Source organism: Lemur catta, chromosome 1 (genome assembly GCF_020740605.2).
Source record: "Lemur catta isolate mLemCat1 chromosome 1, mLemCat1.pri, whole genome shotgun sequence".
In the NCBI taxonomy this organism is placed as follows: Eukaryota; Metazoa; Chordata; class Mammalia; order Primates; family Lemuridae; genus Lemur; species Lemur catta.
In genome coordinates, this window is record NC_059128.1 from 210,850,953 (window position 1) to 210,871,854 (window position 20,902).

A 20,902-nucleotide genomic window follows, 5' to 3' on the forward strand; every position below is an offset into this window, starting at 1 on the left:
ATGCTCAGCATCACCCTCCTGGTTTTAGTCCAGTGGGTCTCCAAGAGGGTCAGACCCTTCTCTGAGTGAGAAAGCTTATGAACGAGCTGGAGATATAACAGTTTAGCACCCAAACAATAAATTATAAAAGACAAAGAGGACAAATCAAACAGGGAGAAAATGTCAAGAACCTGGTAGATGGATTCTAAGAGGAAGTGGAGTACAAGTGTGGAGGCAAGGGTTGGTTAGGGAGGTTGGTTCAGAACATTTTGGGCTGCATTTTGAAACAAGTGATGATGGGGCCACTGGAAGAGAGGTCATGCTAGGCTGAGGAATTAAGGGCATGGGAACAGGTGCATGAGGAAGGTAAGAGCAATGGAGCAAGCAGATGAGAAGGTGGGACTGGGTTTGAGAAGGAGAATGCTGTGAAAGGCCCAGAATGCAAAGCAAGGGGCTTACATCCTGTATCCTGGAGCATGGGCATGGCTGTAGCTTCTCCTGTGGCAGCAACAGGACAAAAAAATGTGTCTCAGGGAGACCGATGGGCAGCTGCAGGAGGGTGGGCCTGAGTGGGAAGGGCATCAAGATGGGCCAGGGTGGCTGAGGAAATCTGGGGAAGGGACAGCTTGGGGGCCAACTGGGGACTGAGGGACACAGGAGATAAGAGGTCTCTCAGGGGACAGCCCCATCAGCTGTGGAGGGAGGCAGAGGGTTCCCCTTTGGTGGGGGATCTGGTGGGTGCACTGAGCATACCCTGGGCTCGGAAGAATTGAGGTGGTTGCCATCCCAGATGAGTGGAACTTTATGTTTCTGGAAACCTTTTGCAAGAGATTCCGCAACTCTCAATAACTCATTTCAGCTTTTAATATGTCTCCAGGCTGGAAGATTCCTCTTCCCATCCAAAACAGCAAATCCTCACTTTGAAAGCACATTTTTTCCCTTCTCATTCTTTCCTGAACTGAGATGAAGAGTTAGGCGGTGCGGTCACTATTTCCTGCTGTGAATCTTTCACACACTTGGGCCCATTCCCGACACATTCTCTGTTTCTCTCCAGGAAAAATGGTTTTGGTTTATTTATGGTTATCTCATGGGCCCTTTAATCATCTCTGTGGCTCTTCTCTTGTCTCTTTCTTGGGTGCTTCTTTGGTCATGGGGCACCAAACTGGGAACATGGAGAGGCAGGGAAGTACAGTGGGATAAGTGGAGGCTGTGGAGTCAGATAGGCAGCATCCCTACTAACTAGTGTGGTCTTTGAGCAAGCTGCATAATTTCCCTGAGCCTCAATTTCCTCATTTGTAAAATGGATCAATAATACTTATACTTGGTGAGTTGTGCCAATTAAAAATAATGCACATGAGATTCTTAAAAGCTCTCAATAAATGATGGCTACTACCGTTGGTATGGGTTGGAGCAGAACTGATTATATTGGGAATACCACCCTTCTAAACACTTTAGTAAACACCCTCATAGTCACTCGTGCTTAAAAAATTATGTCACTGCACAGTTCAGATGGCAACTTTTGCTAATACTGATAGTCAAATAAAATACAAACTAGTTCTATTGGAATACAGCAAAACTATGTACATGACCTGAAACCGTGCTGAGTGGATAAAATTTTTTTTGTTTATCCTCCACAATAGTAGAGTTGCATAACATATGAAATATTAATAGTTGTTGCAGTTGCAAAGGAACTTGGGTAATGATATCTTTAAAACTCTCATATTGACTAAACCAAATCATTGGGATTTTTTAATAGGAAAAGACTAATATAACTCTTACTATAGATAAACTCATTCCAATCAGCTCCTTTCTATCATCTTCCTTTCATAACCTATAAATGCAACTGTGTTAATGTTTTAAACTGGTGTATACAGTGTGATCTCAAGTAAATAAAATTGTGCAATGCAAGTGCTGAAAGAAAATATATTATAGTGCTGACAGTGTTTATTTCTTGTTTGAGGGGTGCAATATGATTTATTTTTCTACAATGAGCTTGAGTGACTTGTATAAAGAAAAATTATTTAAAAACAGTACATTTAACTTTATAGAAGCATATTATCACAAATATTTTAAGGTATGTATGTCAAGTTAACTTCTATATTGCAACCAAAATGTCAATATTGTGTTTCTGTATGATGGAGCTATGAGTGATTGGTTTTTTTCTTGAACTTTTCTGAACATTCTAAATTATTTTTAATGATATTAAAATGTACTAGGTAATAATACTGTATGATTACATAATAAGTGCATTGATATTTTATTGAAAAAACCTGTATCAAGATAAATGAAGAGAAAAAGATGCCATGTATTTCTACACTGATGACTCATACCTTATTTATCTGTCCATCTTAGAGAATCACCAAATTTCAGAGTTCTCAGGGCTTCTGAGTCATCTAACGTGACTATTACCTGATGTAGGATCTCTTTTTGTAATAATAAGAATATTAAGAACAATGATAATGGCTACCATTGATGTGCCAGGCTCTGTAATAAATGCATTTTTTCATTGGATCCTCAAAATGATCCTATGAGGTAAGGTACTTGTGGTACGCAGAATAATGTCCTGAAGGTATCTGCGTTCTAATCCCCAGAACCTGAATATGTTAGGTTACATGGCAAAGGGGAATTAAGGTTGCAGATGGCATTTAAGTTGCCAGTCAACTGGCCTTGAGATGGGGGGATGACCCTGGATTATCTGGGCGGGCCCAGTGTAATAACAGGGTCCATATAAGTGGAAGAGGGAGACAGAAGAAAGACTGTCAGAGGGACAAGATGTGAGAAAGACTTGACTGGCCATTGCTGGCTTTAAAGATGTAAGGGGACCAGGAGCTGAGGAATGGGGACAGCCTCTGTTGGGAAAGGCAAGGAAATAGGTTTTCCCCTAGAGCCTCCAGAAAGGAATGCTGCCATGATGACACTTTGATTTCGGCCCAGTGACACCTATTGCAGTCTTCTGACATCCGGAACTACAACATAACAGTGTTGTTTTAAGCCACTACATTTGTGGTAGTTTGTGACAGCAACCACAGGAAACTCATGTAATATTATACCCCAATTTTATAGGTGAGCAGACTGAGGTTTAGGAAAAATAACTTGGTCAAGGTCACACAGAAGTGGTCAGTGAGAACTCCAGTATTTGAATCCAGGTTGTCTGAGAATAGAACCTGTACTCATGGGCACTTGGCTCCAAAATAATTGTCCAACATCTGCTTGAACATAAAATGGGAAAACTCATCCCCATCCATGATAGCCTACTGCACTTAGGATGGCTCTAACTGGTAGAATTGATGTCCTTATTTGGGGCCCAAATTAGTATTTCCAGTCCACTTTTTCATTGATTTATCATGCAAAATAACCCAATTCCTGCTTTATATTATAATGAAATTCTTTTAAATATTTGAGGCCAATAATCCTTTCTCCTTAATTCTTCTCTTCTCTGGGTGAAACAATCCCAGATTCAGCCTTTCCTTATGAGACATGGTTTAAAGTTCCAGCACCTCCTCGACCTCTCACTTCTGGAAAGCACACAGACTGTCAACATCCACTTAAGGATCCAGCCAGTTCCTACCTTACTTTGAATTTGTGTACTTTGATTTTCTTCCATAAGGTTACCACACTAACCTCAACCCTTCTGAAGTTGTTTACATACTATATCTTGAGCTCTTTGATGGAAATATTTCTAGAAATCAATCAGTCAATAAATACTGATAACTTTTGAATTATCAAAGTCTTGAAAACATTGCTCTCAAGTTCTTTCTGATATTATCACAAACCAATTCTACTCTTTGTTGATATGAAAAATTCCTCTCCCATTCTAGCTTGGCAGGGCTAGGAAAAAAAGCCCTGTTAAGCTACAGTAGGGAACTGTTCTGACAAACCGGGGGGAGGCTTGAAGCCCCAAAGGCTGCTCCTGTGTAGCAGTCTGAGAAATTGTGCTGTCTGTTCCCATGTGGATGGGGTCGCCAGGAGGAAAAAGAAGGAAATGCTAAGAATCAATGTGATTCATCATATGATTTAAAATATTGTCAATGCTAGGGTAGAGAGAACTGCATACAAATATTAATAATAGCCTAGTAAAATCTCCGATTATCCACTGCTTTAGACGATCTATGTGGCTGCCCTCTTGTTTCAACAAATGATCAAGAGCTGACTATAAACAAATAATCCAACCAAAAAAACCCTGGACTTCTGCAGTTGCATAATGATAGATGCCTGGTAAAAAAGCACATGAATCCATATTTTATTCATTTTGCTTTCTGTATCTCTCCCCAGGAGGGATGGGGAGGATGGGGGACAAAACATTTTTGTGGGGAAGTATATAAACATTCAAGTAATTAAGTAAGTTGCTCTTTCAGAATTGACTTGAACAGTCGAAAGTACTTGAACATGAAGCATTTTCTTTATAAACACCTACAGGGATAGGAATAAAAATAAAAAATGCCACAATCAGTTTCATTGGGGGCTTTTCCAGAATCCCAAATATTTGAAAAGTAATTTGATATGTTGAGGGAAGAAGGTGCAGAGTTTGGACCTCTGGTTACCTAGGGAAGATCTCTTTTGGGTGCTGAGTATTAGATGAGGAAAGGTAGAGCCCAATTCCAAGCACAGATGAAGACTTTAATGGTAAAGATTTTTAACCCTGCTCTATTTGCTGCTGTTGAACCTTTATGCTTTGGGAAAGTCAAACATCTGGGCTATAATATTGGGCTGCCTCACGAGGCTCTTGGAAAGAATAACTTAGAGTACTTTCATTTTTGGATAAAAGAAGAAAATCTTATGTAAATAGCGATATATTTTATGCTCGTGACTGCAGAGCATGTCATAGGTACTTCAGAGGAGGCTCTTTCATTGTCAGCTTTGCTGGTTTCTACCATCTCTGTCTTTGTCTAAGGCAGAGATGGAGGAGAGGTGCATGGTGGGTGAGGGGAGAGTGAGTCTCAGTGAGGGAAGGGTAGTCACATCCTTGGCATCTGACCCTTACTTATTCCTGCCCTGTTCTTCCTGATACCATTTCAGCTGAGGTCTCGCCTCTATACTGCTAGCCCAGACTTGGCATTTGGACTTAGAATCTCTGTTATTCAGATCCCCAACCTCTGCCCCTTGGATTCCTATACAGCCAGTGGAGGGAATTTCTATGACAGCTCTAGTTCTGTAGAATCCAACCGAACTTAATGGGTGCCATCTTCCTACCACCAGAACAGGGATGTGCATAGATTTGATGTATCACTGCTGGAGTCTCCTTCAACTTTTAGTCCTCCAACTTTTTAGTTTAAGGGCTGTGTCAATGGAGCAAAGATCCTATGATAACTGAATCCCACTTGTCACTCCATCCAAAAAAAAAAAATTTTTTTTTTTTTTAAGAGACATGATCTCCCTCTGTCACCCTGGCTAGAGTGCAGTGGTGCAATCATAGTTCACTGCACCTTTGAATTCCTGGGCTCAAATGATCCTCCTGACTCCCAAGTAGCTGGGACTACAGGTGCATGCCACCACACCCAACTAATTGGTAAATTTTTTTGTAGAGATGAAGTCTCCCTATGTTGCCCAGGCTGGTCTTGAACTCCTGGCCTCAAGCGATCCTCCTGCCTCAGCCTCCCACAGTGCTGGGATTACAGGCTGAAGCCACTATGCCTGACCAAAAAAATCTTTGATTGTCAATACTTTATCATCAATTTAAGGTGATGCTTCCCTCATTCTTGTCATTTAATGATATTCAGCAAAAAATGCTAATTGAGAACATACTAGGTGCCGTGAACTTATGTTACATATTACCTCATTAAATACTTATAGAAACCTTGCAAGATTTTCATGGGAGGAAGCAAAGGATTAAAAAGATTAATTTGCCCAAGGTCACATAGCTAGTAAGTGGCAGAGCCAAGTTTTGGTGCCAACTTGGTCTATACCCTGCTGTCTCTGTCTATAAATATCTACTCAGTGCTTAGTTATTTACAAGATACATTTCCAACCACTTATGGACTCAAGCTATGTTAGGGTTTCTGGGAAACCCCTCACCAGCTACTCCATGGGCCCTGGCTCTAAGAAAGCTAACACTCCAGAGCCTGTTAGTTACCCAGGGGCTTTGGGGAAAGGTGATCAGCTTCAGAGAAGAATGAAGCACTGTCATGGTTCCTTTGAAGAGTCTAACAGGAAATAACTTGCTACAGCCTCGATTGCTGAGAGACATTTTCAAGTGGGTCACACTCAGCAGGTTTGTAATCACACATTCCTCAAGTGCTCTGAGTTTCTGACCAACAATGAAAAATTCCAGTTAGACTTTGCTTTCTGAAAAATTCCAAACTCACTGACAGTGACATTGGAATTAGGTAGCCTTTATGTATAGATGCCACATATGCAAAACCCTTTATAGAGACTTAATCTGGAAACTTCATGGAGGACTAGTTCTTGGATATCGGAAGACTTTGGTGGCATCCTTGGCTCCTCGGTTAGTACTGACTGCTGCCTGTTTGAGGGACTGGTAGTCCCTCTCCTTTTCCCCTAACTGAAACCTTCTTTCTTCCATTCTTTTGCCTCCGTGAGCTCTGGCAAATGTGTCTTCCTTTTGTGAATTCCTCTCTCTTTGCCAGGGCCAGCTCATGGGTGTGAGATCTGTGCAGTTACACAGGGCCACACATTTAGGAGGACTCTGTGCTTACTTTTATGCTCTACTGTCACCAGCTTGAAATTCTTAATAATTTTTGAACAAGGGGCGCCACACTAATTTTGCACTGTGCCACACAAATCGAGAGGCCAGTCCCGCTCCTTGCTGTGGACATTGAAATAGGGAGAAGATGCCTACCACAAAAGGTATGAGTGGATGGTGTACCTGTTTTTCTCTCCTTTGGAACTCAGCAGGCATTTTCCCATAGAGACAATCCATAAAGGTGGATGAAGCCAATGATAGCTCCATACTACTTAGCCTCAGTTTTTTCATCTCTAATATGGGGCCAGTAGCACTTACCTTTGCATGTTATTATGAGCACTGAGTGGGATCATGTATAAAGTACCTATCAGAGTGTCTGGTATTACTACTAGGTGTTTGTTAAATGAAATCCATGGGAGACAGTAGGTGCAGCAAACAGAGCTTGAACTCTGGAGGTAAGAGCTAGGTCAGAACTCAAATCAGCCCCACTGCTTAAAAAAATGCATGACCTTGGTTAGGTGACTCCGTTTCTCCCAGCCTTAGTTCCTTTATACGTAAAACGGGGAATGCTAATATTTACTTTATAAGGTTGTTCTGGGATTTACATAATTTAATGCATTTAAATAACCTAGTTCACCACCTGGAATCTAGTAGGAGCTCAAAAAATGATAACAGTTCTTAGTTTGGTTCCCTTATAACACTATTTCTGTACTCAAAACAATCCATTTACAAATGATGTTTGGGATATGACCATTACTAAGTTCCCATATACTATACAACTTTCTGTATACTGTATCATCTACTTAATATAACCTCCTTGTATGTTAAGATAATTTTGTAAAAAATATTTGAGCATTATTTTTCCTTCTTTGCTAGACTATGAATTCTTTTAAGATAGGGACCATGTCTTATTTGCCCTTTATGGTTAGAATCTCAGTTGAATTCATTCTCTCTTCTTTCCTTTATGCCAACAATGAGATGACAATTTTCATAACATTCCCAAGTTAACAGTGAATAATTAGCCTATCAATGACTAGCAGTAGAAGGACCCCCAAACAGCCCATCCCTACCCTTAAAGGCCTTTTCTCCTTGCTCATCACACAAGGCTCCTACTCCTGCCTTCTTGGGTCTGGTTCTTGTTCCATTAAGAAAGCTATTCCATCAGGGAACATAACTTAGTTCTACACAACCAACTACCTTCCCTGGCAACAACCTGTGTAGAGAAGCCACTGGAGGAAGAATTTCTCAAAACCCCGCAGGTGTGATGCCCTTAGGATTCAAAGAGGACTCAGAACTGTGACTTTTAACCATTTAGGGGTTATGGGGCCATTTAAGAATCTTTTGATAGTTATAGACTTTCTCTCCAGAAAAATAAATGTAATATCTTAGTACAATTTCAAAGTGTTTTCAGAACCCCTGAAGCCCTTGAACCCCAGGTTAAGAATTCTTGTTAGAACAGCCCAGAAAACTGAATCAGCAATGCACAAGATTCAAGTTTCCTGATAAATTCTAGCCCTGACTAGTCGTACTCCCTTGTTGAAAACAAAGTAAAACAAAACAATTACAGCTCCCTAGATTTAACCTCAAGGTTATCCCTGAGAGCCCAGACCCGGGCAGTAATGGTAAAGGCTTCTAGCCAAGCAGTGACTACTCTTTGAAGAACCTAAGTTCAGCCGAGTAAAATGAAGCCTTGTTTGATAATATCGTTTACATTTCCAAATCCTGGGTATCAAGCTTTCTTCCTATCCCTTGTGGCCCTTCCTAAGTTTAGCTGCTGGTGTAATGGGGTAACCATGGCAACAACCACCTGCCTATTTAAAACCATCTCCAACGCTAAATAAGGAAGCCTGAAGAAAATGGCTGCTTGCCTGCCTCTCAGTGGACAAATTGGGCACTCCTGGGTATTTTAGACACAGGCAGGCAGGCAGGGCAGAAGCCGTATGCACTCAAAGTCAATAGGAAGTGTTTGGTGACCTTGTGAAACAGGTGCTACCTCAATCCTTCCATGTCATCACTTGTTAGGCAAGCACATACATTTACACGCAAATCCATGTGCCTGTCACCCAGACCACACTGCCTTGTCCTCAAGCACATGAACCTAACCCCAAAGAGTAGTCTTTTTCTGATAGATGTATCTTTCTAATTGTACTTAATCATGTGGATGATTGATATTTGCTCTGTTTATGTCGTTTGTTAACCTGTTTATTGATTTTTGGAATGTGGAGAAATTTCTCCATCCCTCTGCTTCCTCGTTCTCTACAAACTGCAGAGGTTTTGCTTCTTTCCCATGCCAAGAGACCATACAACCGGCCATGCCAAAAAGGCTTTGCTTTCCCCAAGCATCCTGTACTCTCTCACTTTTTAACATCTTTTTGTGCATTAGGTTCCTTCTCTCTGGGTTGTCCTTCTCTTCTTCTATGTCTTCTTTTGGACATCTCTGTTGTTGGAAAATCCTCTATGCCACATTTCTATGTTCTTGCTTTGTGTTCCCATAGGTCCCCTCTAGTCACATCACTAACACAAAGCATTCTGCACATCTGCTTTCCAGCCTGTTTCCACGACTGGGCTGAGTGCCCCACACAGGTCTATTCAAAACACCTACGGAACAGTGTCTGGTGTGTAGTATGTTTTCAAAAGATACTGTTGAATGAATGAATGAACAGACCCCCATGGATTTCACAAGCATAGGGCATCTTAATGGGCACATGTGCATAAGTATGTGTAAGGGTACTTGGGTGAAAAGAGGACCTTAAAAGTCTGCAGAATGGGTGGAAGAGGAGTACTTTATAAAAAAGTGATTGTGTGTGTATATGGGAGTGAAAAAGACCGTGAGAGGACAGGCAATTGAACTTCAAGCTTGTGAATGTAGCCGTAGGGGCTGGAAGTGCACCTGTTAGTAGTGAGCAGTGAATGTGCGTGGTCCGCGTGTGTGAGAGAGCAAGAACTGCTGATGCGACGACAGAATGCAGCCCCTGATAGGGTCCATTCAGCTGCTATCAAATCCCACAGATCACCCTTCCCGAAGCAGAAGTAGCTGCATTATGTTCAGTTTCTGATCCTTAAACAGACCTTCTTTTTCTTGGCTAACCTCCCAGGATGTAGGGTCAGGGCAAAGAGTAGGAATGAAAATGGTGAACTCTTTGGGGGTGCTGGGCTTCAATGAATGTCGTCAGGTAACATTCTAACCTCTGCTTTAAAGAGAATTTGGTGACTAAATGGAAGTCAATTTCTTCAGGTTCAAAGATCAAGTTCAAATTGTTGTCCACTCTCCTCCCCACCTGCCTGAGATTGGGGGTGGGATCCGGTGGTCATCTTGAAATAGTACAACAAATAGCAAAGAGAAAGAATAAACATTAACCAAGAGCAAGCAGGAGGAAGGGAGAAAGGTAATTAACAATTAGAGGGGTAGCTATATGCCAGGTACGACTTGGTTCTGGCAAATTCTCTCCTCCAAGCAAGAAGGGTTTGGTTTTGCTTGCAAACCATCTGGTTTTCTCTTTCCTTTCATTTTTTAACTTAACATTCAGGTATCACCCAGGGTATCCAGGCTGGGCTGGGGCTTGGTGAGCTCTGGGACACTTGCCCTCTGCTGCCCTCTGCTGTCCAGGGAAGCGGAGGGGATGCCCCCCACCCCCTGCCCTTCCAGCCCCCCCACCTTTCCCTCCCCCTCCTCCTGGTCCAAGCCTCAGAGCTGCCACCTCCTCCCATTTGAGACTAAGAGAAGCTGAGGCCCCTTCCACCCTCTCTGCCCCTCCCCAGAAGAACTGTGGGGGGCTGGAGGTGGCGATACTGTATGAGAAAGTGGCCAGGCCCCAGGAGAGGTTTCCAGTTAGCCAAGAGCAGATGCCCCCCAGCCCCCACAGGTGGGTGTTCCGGACATCCCCTCCTGCCTTCCAATCCCTCCCTCTGCACAGATCCCTCTGCGAGGGAACAGGCGGCCAGGCTGTGGCAGGTTTCTGGTATTTTTTTTTTTTTCTCTTGGAAATGGAAACCCTCCTTCCGGCAACGTGGCAGGAAGGCCAAGTCCCCAGGCAGCCCGGGCCAAGAACATTTCCGGAGAGCAGGTGGGAGGCCTCTGTCTGGGGACCACACTGAGTGGGTGGCAGAGTGGGCTGGGCCTGCAGCCTTCTTACCTGCTGTTGAATTTTTCAGGGTGCTTCTCTCTCATCACGTGGAATCTGTGTGCGATGGAAGCATCCTGAAAGAGAAAGCAGACCCTGGTGAGTGCTCATGACTGTGCCATGTGAAGCGAAGGGACACACATGTGCCCTCACTGAATCATGCCAGCCCTGAGACTCCATCTCCAGGGGAGGCACCATGTCACAGCTGAGGCTCAATACCCCGTCTAAGGGGATGAGCTAGTGCCACCAATACTCCTAGAGCTTATGCCGGTTCACTCTGGAGGCCTTGCCCTTTTCACCCTGTCCCAGGCCCAGTGAGAAGCAGGATAGTTCAGGTGAGTGAAGGGGAAACTGCTGCCCTTGGAGGAGAGCGAGAGCCAGTGAGCAGTCAGAGAGCAGGAGCCTGCGTGTGGGGCCGAGTGTGAGTCTTTGGAAATGCCTTGCCATGTAACTCTTTTTTACAAAAAAAATTGTTATTTTGGAAAATTTTGACTTACAAGAAGTTGCAAAAATGATACAGATTCCCTATATCCCTTTCATCCAGCTTCCCCGAAAGATATCATCTTACATAACTATAGTACGTTGTCAAGACCAGAACCCTGACATTGGTAGGTGCTTTTATATATTAATTCTTAATCATCTATACCAACAGGAACAATTAGTGGCATTGGATAACAAGCTTAGTAGATAATGCAAACCAATATTAAACTTCTGCCTTCTGCCTTTTGATCATTCCTCCTAAAAGACTCTCTCCAAGGCTAATAAGAGTCTCATCAGTACATCCTATGGGACAATTGGCTGTCCTAGTAGCACATCCCTTTGTTGTACTACTGACCACCTGCACCTCAGAACTCACAGTGGGGATGGGCTCATGACACCATGCTTCTGGGTGCTCCAGCCTCTGACCAGAGCTTCTCAGCCCTGAGTCCTCCGTGCAGCTCCCACTCCACACTGTGGGCCATCTCCTGAGTGCTTGTGCTTGTCTCCAGCCTCTAGATGCTGATGGCCCCTCAATGTACATCTCTAGAACCAGCCCTGAGCTTCAGACTTAAAACTGATTTCATCTTTCCTCCTTAAAGTTGGTCTTTTGTCCTCATAAATGTTCTTATTTTTCAGCAGAAGAATGTAGAAGGCCCCTTCACCGCGCAGGCCCCATGCCAGCACATTGGGCACAGGTGCTGGGCTTCAGAAATAAGCATGCTAATTGGGCTGGAGATATGAGGGGCGAGACAGAAACCAAGGAGTTGATTCAGATTTGCTCAAGAGCAAAAAATACAGAACTCCATTTGCTGGAAGATGTGCCTAAAAGACACCTGAAATTCTATACAGTGAATTTTCAGCTAATGCATATTAATTCCATTTCTAATATGGAAATCTTTTTTTTTTTTCTTTTTGGAGACAGGGTCTCACTCTGTTGCTCAGGCATGACATAACTCACTGTAACCACAAACTCCTGGGCTCAAGTAATCTTCCTGCCTCAGCTTCCTGGGAAGCTGGGACTATAGGCACATGATACCAACCCAGCTAATTTGTTTTATTTTTTATAGAGACAAGGTCTTGCAATGTTGCCCAGGCTGGACTTGAACTCCTGGCCTCAAGCGAGCGATCCTCCCACCCTGGCCTCCCCAAGTGCTGAGATTACAGGCATGTGCCACCGTGCTCAGATATTTTTGAGTGTTGATTTTTTTTTTTTAACATCAGGGTGTATAGTTCACTGAAGAAGCTTTTTTGAGCACGTACTGTGTGTAATGATCTGCAATGGGCACTGGAGTCACCCTATCAGCAACCTGCATTTGAAAAGTGGGGAGGGCAAGTCAAGAAGACAAGCTTATTTTGTGGTTGGTAAACATCGCTTGCTGAAACCGTCTTCAAAGTTTAACAATTAAACTTTAGCTATTGATTTATTTTTTAGTTTAAGACACAGTAAGAGCAGAAGGTCTTGGTGAGGCACCCAGTGGATGCATGGAGGAGGGTGCAGACCCCAGGGAGGCCTCTGCCCCCGCAGCCTGTGCAGCCTGCACTGTTTCTCCAGGCGGCAGAACTGGCTCCTAAGGGGTGCCCACCTCCCTCTCTCTGAGCGAGTTTCAGCAAACACTCTCAAGATTCACGTGACATTGGTCAAATGCTTCTCTAGTATTCAAGAAAACATTCCATCTACTTGTGTTCCTTTGAAGCACTAAAAGCACTAATTTTTTTCTGTCAGAAACAAAAAAAAAATAATTAAAAAAAAAAGGGAAAGATAAAAGCAATCCATGTTGCTTGGTACGATTTGTACCTCATTACCCCCAATACTTCTGGGACTGGCTCCAAGTTTTTTCATTTCTTCAGGATATATACACAGGCCTCCTCCTGCATAGTTCTGATTGTCCTTGGTTTTTCCATAACTAGGTTTTTGCAAAGCTTCTTATCACAAAGACCAGCCTTTACAATATTATCAGACAAGCATGTGGTTCCTACTTTGACAATCCCTTGGCAAATATACAAAATAGCAAAGGTGAGTTGAGCAGCCCCTTTACTAAGTCTTAAAAAGGCAATAATGGTTAAGACTGACCATGTTTCTCTACCTAAGGATTAAAAAGAGAGTTAGGATTCACCTTTACTCTCTTGAGCTTCTCTGTGTCAAGCAATGGCCTGGGCATATATTTACAATCAGTAGTGACTTTATTTGAATTTTGGAAACCAGAACTACAACAGTTCAAACTCTTTCTTGGTGATAATTACACCAAGGGGAAGATGAGAACTGCAAACCCATGGAAGTGATGATGGTATTTCTGACAGCTTCACTATCTGAGGTCATTTCTAGGAGGTGTAGGGTGAAAAGGAGATGATGGGAGGTGTGGATACGGGACTACTCTTTCCAGAATTAAATCTCCAAACACATGGTTGGACAAAGAAATATGGGCCCCTTTCAAATATAAGCAGCAGTCTTGGAGATTTTGAGATATTGGAATGTCTAGGCCAGTGCTGTCCAATAGAAATGTAGTGTAAGTCACATATATAACTTAAAATTTTCTAGTAGCCAATAAAAATGTAAAAAGAAACAGATGAAATTAATTTTAATAATGTATTTTAATTAAACCAGGATATCCCAATATTATCATTATAACACACAGTCAATAAAAATTATTAAAATATCTCAAACTCTTTTTTTCATATCACATTTTTTAAATTTGGTGTGTGTCTTACACCTACAGCACATCTCAATTAGGACAAGCTCCATTTCAAGTGCACAATACCCACATGCCGCTAATGGCTACCATATTGGATAACGCAGGTCTAAGTCATTTTGGCAACTCATGGAGATAAAAAGATGGAAAGAAGACAGTAGGACAGATTAGTTGAAGTTTGGATTGTTCTGAAGACTGTGGCAGAGTGGGGAATGGAAAAGAGTGTAGACCCCTTGTCCAAGTCATTCCTCAGTGAGTCCCATTGTTTTAGTACCTTCGTGGCCCTTACAGATGACAGATAAGAACCTGGTGCTGAGAGATGCCAAACGTTTGTGGGGAAAATGATGTCTTGTTGGACAAATTCCCTAATGGATAGGGGGCTTATCACTATGGAAAACGTGGCTGTTGATATTTAATGACAATCTGCAAAGTGGAAAATGGTCCGTGGGTCAGTACAATGACTGTGGCCTCTCCTTGGCCCCTGGGCTCCCCAGCATCAGAAATAGATTTCATTGAATCAAGGGATTAACTGTTCACCCATCCTGTGAGGGCTCAGTGAAAGTAGAGCTCGCGGGGAGTTCAGAGTTACACATACCCCAGGAATTATTCCGTAGTCCCAAACTTCCTGTCACTGATACCTGGCCATCCTGACACTTCTGCTAATCCAAAAATAAAGAGCAGGGAGGAGCAGGCCAGAGAAGTCAGAGGAGGAAGTGGCGTTCTGAATGACTATGTTTAAAATCTCTTGCCAGTGGATATGATCAGTTAAAAGGACTGATAAGGCCAACTATCCTAGCTCCTCGCCAGTGGGCAGCGGGCCTGTGGATGGGACGTGGCAGCAAGGAAGCTGCAGTCGCTCCCTGGATGGGCCAGGAGGCTCTGCTTATTTGTTTTTCCATCTATTCAATGGGTTCTCCTGGCACTAAGGGAACCGAGTAAACTCATGAGAGCAAATTCTGACCCGCTGTAGCAGGGGTCATTGTCATCATCTTTATAAATGCAAGGCAGCAGACATTTGATATCAGCAAGACATTCCAGGTCCTTCAAAAGAGGCAAAGCTTTTGTAGGGCTGTCTTTGCCAAAGGAGTTCAACTCCATTTAATTGTCATAAGGAAGTAAAACTGGGTTGGTTTACATACCTACTTCTCCTCTTACAAAGTTTGGGAAGTCAAATAGGGAGCAAGACCTTCTGCAAATGTCAGCCCCAGACTCTGTTAGGGTTGCGTGTTGGTTACTTGTTTTCTCAAGAATTTCTCTTTCCAACTTTTAAAGAGCGAGCACACAAACCCTGCAAATGTTTTATTGAGAGAAGGCTAAGGGTACACCAATGAGATAAAAAAAAAAAACAGTCCTGCTTCTTCACTCTTCGGCAGGATAACATTAAACACGCGTAAGCTAAAGGTGTATGAAAAAAATAAAAGGAAGATAGGGTGAAGTTCTCATAATTTAAAAGATGAATAGATTAGATTATTATAAGGCAGCTCAGGGCAGATAAATACCTTGACCACCGAGAGTGATGGAGATTCTGTTTATATGTGTTTCCTTGAGGGACAATTAATTAGCTGATCCTCCTGCTTGCCGCCCCCCCTTCCTTCTTTCCTTTTTTCTGACTTACTTGCTAGAATAAATTAAAACTATGATTCCTGCTCAGTGTTGGCTCTTGGGTTTAGGGCCTGGCTATTTAGTAGAGGGGAAGTTATCTATTCCTTTTGGTGTGTTAAATCCAGTTGCTCAACAAATACTAAGAGAGCGCCATCTTACACAGGGCACTGTGTAGGGGCAGACAGGGAGGTGTGGGGAAGCACGTGGTTTTTGTCAGCCAGAGCTGGGTGTGTGAAGAAAGGAAAGATGTGGGGCTGAAGGTTCCAAAGGCAGTTGTGGCTGTAACCTGCTGTCTAGAAGTTCCTGGCAGCTTGGCCAGTCCTGCCACCCAGCGCTGGCTTCCAGCTGGTTTCTGACAGGGGCTCGTTCTCCCTTCCTCTCTAGCTTCCTCTCCATTTATTTCAGTTCTGGTTTCTGTGCCTGTGAAGAACCACTTCGTTTGACCATTCTTCTCTCCTCTGATGGGTTGTCTTCACTCACTGAGGACTTGGTCAGGACTATCTGCATCAGAATAATTTCAGGGCTTGTCAAAAATGCAAATTCCCAGACCTTGCCCAGACCCACTGAGTCAGAATATGAATCAGACTCTGTTGTGGGGGTGAAATTTGCATTTCTGATAAGGGGCGCTTGAGAGTTGTGGCACACTAAATTTTGTGACCCCTCCCCCGCAAGTGGTGTTGCATTTGGCAGCATGAACTTGGAGGGGGCTATGCAGAGGCCTCGCTGGGGTCCGCTCCGCTGGCTCTGGAGCTCAAGCTGATTCCAGGCTCCACCACTTACCAGCCTGGACTTCTTTCTGTATCTCTCTAAGCTTTGGTTCCTTCTTACAAAACACAAAGGGATAATGACTGTATCTATCTATAGGGAAACTGTCTGGTGTGCAGTAGGTACTCAATAAACGTCAGCAAGTTATACTCTCATCACTACAGGAAAAAGACATAGGTTTTTTAAAACTGTGATAATGGGAGGCCCACGCTCCCGAATCTGGACCTGTTAGTCATGTCTGCAGACTGCATGTGCTCCTGTTGGGGGACAGGAGCCCGAGTGGCTGGTCCAAAAAGGAGAGACGCCTTCGAGCAAGAGGCGGGAAGGTGTGTGCAGGGGTCACTGGAGGGAGCACCCAGAATAGGTCTAGGGAAAGATGCCTCCCAGCTGAGGAGATCTTGGGGGGATACATCAGACTGGGGCAAAGGAACCCCTAACTTACCCCCAGTCCCCTGGCTTCATTCTTTCAGAACCTGATCATGAACCCAGGAAGGCCTATGCCTCTTTCTTCTGTTTTAGTAATAGAAAAAGAGCACTGGATTAGGAGTCAGAAAACGAAGGCAAATCTTAATCTGAGTCTCTATTTCCTCACTCATAAAATAGAGATAATAATGCTCTTCAGTGTAGTCATAAGAATCAAGAACATACTTGTAAATATGGTAAACTTTAAGTCCTTCTGTAAATATAAGGTATTATTATTTTGAATCCTTTCCTCTCCCGTGGTTCTCTTTCTAGCCTTATTAAAAAAATAAAACCCTTTCCCTAAATCTGCTGTCCCCTCAAGCTACCTATCATTTTCCCTTCTCTTTCGTTTTTGTTTTTTTAAACCTCTGAAAGTTTCAAAAGAGGCACAGATGCGGATGGTTGAGGAGGGCAGGTACCACGCAGCCTGGGCCCAGAGCCTTGGTCTGGAGGGATTCGTATGCATACGAAACCAGGCAGCATCATTCCAAAGGCAGGGAAACAGAGACAAAAGAGCCTGGCTCCAGAGTAAGCACAGCCATGCGCATCCTAGTTCTATCCCTTATGAGGCGTCACCTATAAAATGGGGAAGATGGGGACAATGAGACCTGCAGGATTGCTGTGAGGACTATTAGTAGAATATATAAAGCCTAGCACAGTGGAGGACACACAGTAGGTGCTCAATAAATGCTAGTGTCTTTATTGCACCCCTCCCTCCCAAACCCCAGTTCTATTTATGGAAATGATTGATCCCTCCCAATCCCCACCCTCCTGTCTACAATGGCTGGGGAAGCAGCACCTACCCAGTCCTCCTTGGGCCACAGCTGAGTTCCGGGAAACAAACTGAGCTGCACTAGATGTGCTGGGGGCTGGGGTTTGAAAGAGGAGCATATGCTGTGTGCACGTGTGTGTGCATGTGTGTGCTGAGGGGCACAAGACAGGTACAATGTAATGCAGAGAGTGCACTGACGGGGTGAGCACAGGGCTGTGGGAAGACAGGAGGGGCAGGGCACCCAGCAGAGGGGCCGGCTGGGAGGAGACGCCCCTAGAGGGTTAGGAAGCACCTGGAGTGTGTGGAATGGAGTGGAGGGGAGGAGAGAGAATAGGAGAGAAGGCAACCTGAGTGCTCAGCCAGCCAAGGCAGCCTGGGACCACGCAGTTCTCCCCAGAGGAACAGAATTCCTGATTCTGAAGCTCATATGAGAGTTTCCTTCTGACCCCACCCCTTGGTTATTTCTTGGTGTTGTTTTTCTATACCTGCTTCAAATTACCCAAAGGGTAAATATGTCTTTTGAAAAATGTTCAGTCTTTTATTGTGTTAGTTAAAATTATAGGGGAAAGAATTTCCTCCATAATCCAGGGGTGGGGGATGCAGTGGGGTGCAATCAGGGTGTCCACACCCAGGCCAAATTCAAGGATGCCTGGATCCAAGTCAGGGCTAGGGGCAGATAGGACAGGTAGAGAGTAGAGACTCAGAGGGGACAATGGAAGATGGGAACCCTTCCTGGGCATTTCTCCTCCATGCAGAAAGGCAATCCCTGACCAACTCACCACACCAATGGAGAAATAGTTGTTCATGATGCTGTATGGGACCTGGTCCCCGTTTTCCACCTCCTCTCTAGGGATGACTTCCAGATGCCAACGGTCCAGCATCACCAAGGGGCTCTGCTCAATCTCCTTCAGGATTTTTGTCAAGCTGCCCCCTTCGTAACCTGTGGATAGTGGCATTGCATTTGCCACCAGAAAAGAAAGGCCAAGTTGTTGCTGATGCACAGGTAGCTGTCAGGGTGGGTAAGCCCATGGGCGTCTGTGACCAGGGAACTCACTAGTGTGTCTCTGGGCTGAAGATGCTTATGTTCTTGAGCCACAGAGAAGGGGAGGACAATTGGGAGTAATTAGAAAGAGACTGCAGTGATTTGGAAGCTTCAGTAGCAGCGGCCGGGGAGAGGGTGCTGGCTAAGGGTGGCAGGCCTGTGTAGCTGAAGCAAGCCCTGGAGAATTGGTGGGCTGGATGGCTGCGAAGCTCTGCATGGGAGAACAGCAGATTCTTTGAGGACTGTGTCATGCAGGAGATGGACAGTGTGGTAGACAGAATTTTAAGATGGCCCCTAGGGCTGCTCCTGCTTGCTCTGACCCTGCCCAGCAAGCATGAAGTAATCTCTGAACACTGACCTGCCTTGCCTGGTCTTGAATCACTCTCTGAATTGATCAGCCATCTGGAGTCCCCACTCCTCTCTGGCTGCCAGACTAATCTGCCTGCTCCACATGTTGGGCTGAACTTCTCCACTCTCTGGAGCATGGCTAGCTCCATGGGGGCTGCTGCAGTTTGCAAAGTTCTCCCTAGTTCCTTTGAGTTGCCCTATAAGCTGGTTACCACTCTGTGTTCCCCCTTAGGGTGAGTTCAAAATGAAAGCCCATAGCCTTGGGGGCCTAGGATAATCTGGATGCTCCAAGCGACTCTAGGTAACTGGTGATGTGGCATTTCAGTCTGCATTCTGATCCTAATTCAGAAGAAGATCGGTAATTTGGGGGAGGAGGAATTTCATACAGAAGACACCTAAGTGAGCCCCTACTTGGATGAGTGCTGGGGATGGGGCAAATGAGACTTGATCCTTACCCTAAAGTTGACTATGTGCTGCTGGGGGCAGTGGGGGCAGCACCAAGCGGCTGGTTTCAGGATGACAGTAAATATGGAGCTCAGAAGAGGGGCTCCTATTCCAGACTCAGCATGGAAGGGAGGGCAGAGAAAGGCTCATGGATTATATATGACTGCAGTGTTGAGTATTACTCTGTGCAGTGTGATCCACACAAGGGTAAGTTCAGCCTGGCTCTGTAGAGCATCTCCGTAAACTGGAATGCTTATCCCCAGAGTAGCGCCACTAGCAGGTGGACTCACCTCCTCCCCAGCGGAGACAACGGGCAAGGTCATTTCCTGTTCCAAGAGGCAGGACAGCCACTGGTGGATGCTTTGCCAAGTTGGCCTTATCTGCAACACATACAGAGGAACAGAGAACCATATACCATGGGGATTACAGAAACTTCCAGTTATCTTTTTATTCCTGGTCTGATTGTTGGACCCCTCCATAGCATTTTTTGTTTAAATACCTCCTTTGATGGGGAACACACTACTTCCTAAACTCATCTATCCAATCTGCAGTGTGTTAACCACTACAAATTGAGCTAAATGTGTCAATTTGTATTTCATATGGGAGCTAAATCTGTCTCCCTGTAACTTGCATATGTTAATTCAAATTTCGTCCTAATTCTGTCCTTTAGGGTGGCAGCATACACCCCAAAACATTAGTTTGTATGTTTTTAGTCCTTGATGGTAACAGCACTTAGCCCATTTATCCCTCAGAGCAACCCTGCAGGGGATTATTCTCCTCCTAGTAGATGAAGAAAATGAGGTTCAAAGAGGGAAAGGAATTCCAGAGCCAGGATCCAAAACCCAGATCTCTGTGTCCCCAAGTCCCTTCTCCTCCCTTCAGGGGCTAGGCAAGTGCATAGGTTAGTAAAACAGGTGGGCCTAAGACACTAGGGAGTGGTGGGGCATTTGGAAAATTGAAAATGTTCACTTAAAGCCATTCAAATTTAAATGTTTAAAAGCTAACATTGGTTAAACAAGCAAAACTCTTAGGAGTTATTTGGCACCCACATACCAGTTTGTCACTTCCACCACCTCCTAGAATTGCCAATACACAGATTCCTAATCCTTTGTCCCTTGATGGTTGTGGAGCATGTTTTCATCTGGCTATAGATGTACAGCAGCGTGTGGTCTGGGCTGGAAAGAGGAAGAGGGAGGCACAGGCACCCGCTGGTCTCCAGGGGATGCCATTTACATAAGACCCCAGCGCGCAGGGTGCCCCTGGATGTGTGCAACGTGCTTTGGGGAAGTGACTCAGCAGGTGAGGCTCAAGCCAAGGCTGACCCGGCAAAGTGGGAGCTCATAGGTCCTCCAGGTTGTGTGACGTGTGCCTGAAGTGGCTGAGCTCAGGCAAGACCCAGGGCTGAGATGACTACTGGAAGGGCTGAGATGGCCAGTGGAGCAGCGCAATGGATGTCGTCATTGTTCCCAGATCAGATGATACAAGTTATGCCTCCCTGCCTTTGCACATGCTGCTCCCTTTGCCTGGAAGGCTCTTATTTCCTAGGTCTGCCCCTTCCTC

At 44.4% G+C, this 20,902-nt stretch overlaps 1 protein-coding gene across 1 annotated transcript in view; it reads right to left on the minus strand.

Annotated features, from left to right (window-relative positions):
* Positions 1-20,902, minus strand: part of DGKG (diacylglycerol kinase gamma) — a 147,584-nt gene that overhangs the window by 69,957 nt on the left and 56,725 nt on the right. Inside the window, exons 17-19 of the mRNA XM_045539865.1 lie at positions 19,633-19,722; positions 18,288-18,448; positions 10,753-10,817 (exon numbers count right to left, since the gene is read on the minus strand). Coding sequence (XP_045395821.1) covers positions 10,753-10,817; positions 18,288-18,448; positions 19,633-19,722 — 316 coding nt within the window. The remainder of the gene's footprint in view (positions 1-10,752; positions 10,818-18,287; positions 18,449-19,632; positions 19,723-20,902) is intronic.